We start from the raw sequence: 2,422 nt of genomic DNA, 5'->3' as shown, positions 1-2,422 counted from the left end.
GAGAGCGGGAACAATGTGGACCAGTTCGTGACCCGCTTTCTCCTGAAGGAGACAGCCAACCAGATCCAGTCGCTGCTGAGCTCCGTGGAGAGTGCAGTGGAGGCCATTGAAGAGCAGACCAGCCAAATCCGGTGTGTCCAGGGGACCTTGCATGGTCACATGGGGGTATGCCACACACCCGCACGTGCCAACTTGCCTCTCGGTCAGGACGTTTGTGTACTTGAGAGCTGGGTGACCTTGAGTAAGCTGCTGCACCTTTCCGCACCTCTATTTCCTGAACTGTAAAATGGGGACGATTATCTACCTATCTACCTCAGTGATTGTGAGGATCGAATGATATCATCCGTGGGTAGAAGAATACCCTGTGTGCATGAACTACACACATACAATGCATACATACGTACATACATACAGGTACGACTGTCTCCGAATCAGTTTTCCCACGTCCCCTCTCACGTTATTGTTTACCAAAGACTATTCTATTACTTGACTCATTTTTGAAAACCGGAAATAAATTTAGGAAACTGTATGTGGTTACCATACATGGAGTAACTGTAAAACTAAGCACCTGTTGTTGCCTACGGCCAGGTGGGATCCCGAAGCCTGCTCCCTCTTTGTTAGGGTCGGGGAGGGGAGATCATAGAGAAGCATCGAAGACAGAGCAGCACCAAAGCAGACTTTCTTAGGGGGATCGGTTGAAGCAGAAGTGAGATAGAGTGATTTTCTCACCATGTTATATAGTAGTATTTAAGGCCTCGTTTGCGTGTCCTTGGAGCCATGGAAAGGTGTCTGGAGTCCCCCCGCTTTGCTGGGGGACGCAGTGAGCCTGGTGTCTAGAGGGGAGCAGTCCTCCTGGCTCGGTGCCAGTTCTGGAGGGCATCATGAGCCCTCTGATTTACTGCCCCAAGTTGAGACAAACTCTCCTTTGCCTGTTCTTTCTAGAACAGCTGATGTGCCTGGCATAAAGGGGAAATAAAGAAATGCAGAGAGATGGGAGCAAGAGCCCGCTGTCTGGGCCTGAGCATTACTGAGCCTTGAATTTGTGTTTGTGGTCGCAGGTTTCCCAGACAGAGGCCTGGCACGGCAGGGCATTGGTTGCTGTGGGGTGAGGCTTTGCGTGTGTATTTTAGTTGTCAAGGGGCTGGTCTTAGTCAGATGTGATTGCAAAGCTGCTCAATGATACTGTTCCCAAAAACGGTTCGTTCTGAACACCTGCAGCCCAAATCACCTGGGAAATGCAGATCTCTGGGCCCCAGGCTGTGTTTGCTGGATTAGGATCCCTGGGAGCTGAGCCCAGAGCTTTGCATCCATGCCCAGTGTTGCGATTCTGAGGGTCCTCAAAATCAACAGCCATAGCTCTGGAAGTTGATGCTGAGATTTCCTTCCTTTTCTGTCACTATCTTGATTAAAAAGTTGCTGTTTTTATCCTGCCATAGAACAGATAAGACTGCTACATGATTCTCATAGCTGATTTCCGGCACTTTGCCAGTTCCATCACGTGTCAGCCATTACACCTGTCTGCCCCCACGTTGGGACCTTACTTTGGGATGCTGGTGGTAGGGGTAGCACATGGTGGTGGGGAGACAAGTCTGTTCCACCTGTACTCCCACCTCAAACCACCCCAAATCTCACCTATTTTTGGCTCCCGGCTGCGAGTCCCCTTATGCCATCCTATTTCCCAGTCCTGAGAATGTGCCACCTGCTGAGGGCCACATCCAATTTGCTGCTGATGTGTAGAGCCTCCAGGAATGACACCTCAAAGACTCCGCCAGCCTTTCCAGCACTGCGGGGGAGTCAGTTTGCCCTTTTGCACAGGGGAGAGGCTTACGAGCTGTCAGGTTCACGAATTCTAGAACACACCAGGGCAGTGCTGCCCAAAGGCGGAGGTCTGGGGGCCGTGCATGTGGGAGTGTGCATGTGTTGTGTGTGGACGCACATGTTGGCGCATGTTTTATGCCTGTGCGGAGTTTCCCAGCGTCTCTGCACACGGCTGTTCAGACATTCACCGAGCATTGGTTGGGTCCCGCCTGATGGGCACTCACGGCTCACCAAGGCACAGCGCTTGGTGAGCCGTGAGTGCCCATCAGGACGCTGGGCACGTGTGGGCATGATAGTGTGCGTCAGTCAGGGGTATGGGGACTGGAGACGGGGCCTGGCCCCTCTTTCTAGGGCTGGCTGAGGTCAGGATCACAGATTTCACTGTCCTGTTATATGCCTACTCTTAACTGTATCTTAGCTCCATTTTTCAGAGAAGGTACAAACCAGGGTCCCCCACCCCCACCCCAAAGGGTACCGGGTACCACATTGGCTCCTAATGAGGCAGGCAGGGAGGAGTAGTGGAAGCTGTGAGCCTTAGGGAGTGGGGTGAGGGGCCTGGAATTGAACCTCTGGGGAACAGGGCCTGGGGCTGTGGAGTCCTAGA

General features: G+C 52.6%; 1 protein-coding gene across 1 annotated transcript in view; it reads left to right on the top strand.

Moving 5' to 3' along the window:
* NECAB2 (N-terminal EF-hand calcium binding protein 2) overlaps positions 1-2,422 on the top strand; it is a 30,860-nt gene that overhangs the window by 19,302 nt on the left and 9,136 nt on the right. The window contains exon 5 of the mRNA XM_023526112.1: positions 6-165. Coding sequence (XP_023381880.1) covers positions 6-165 — 160 coding nt within the window. The remainder of the gene's footprint in view (positions 1-5; positions 166-2,422) is intronic.

The sequence above is a fragment of the Pteropus vampyrus genome, unplaced genomic scaffold, assembly GCF_000151845.1.
Source record: "Pteropus vampyrus isolate Shadow unplaced genomic scaffold, Pvam_2.0 Scaffold711, whole genome shotgun sequence".
In the NCBI taxonomy this organism is placed as follows: domain Eukaryota; kingdom Metazoa; phylum Chordata; class Mammalia; order Chiroptera; family Pteropodidae; genus Pteropus; species Pteropus vampyrus.
This window is presented reverse-complemented; position numbering and strand designations above follow the sequence as displayed.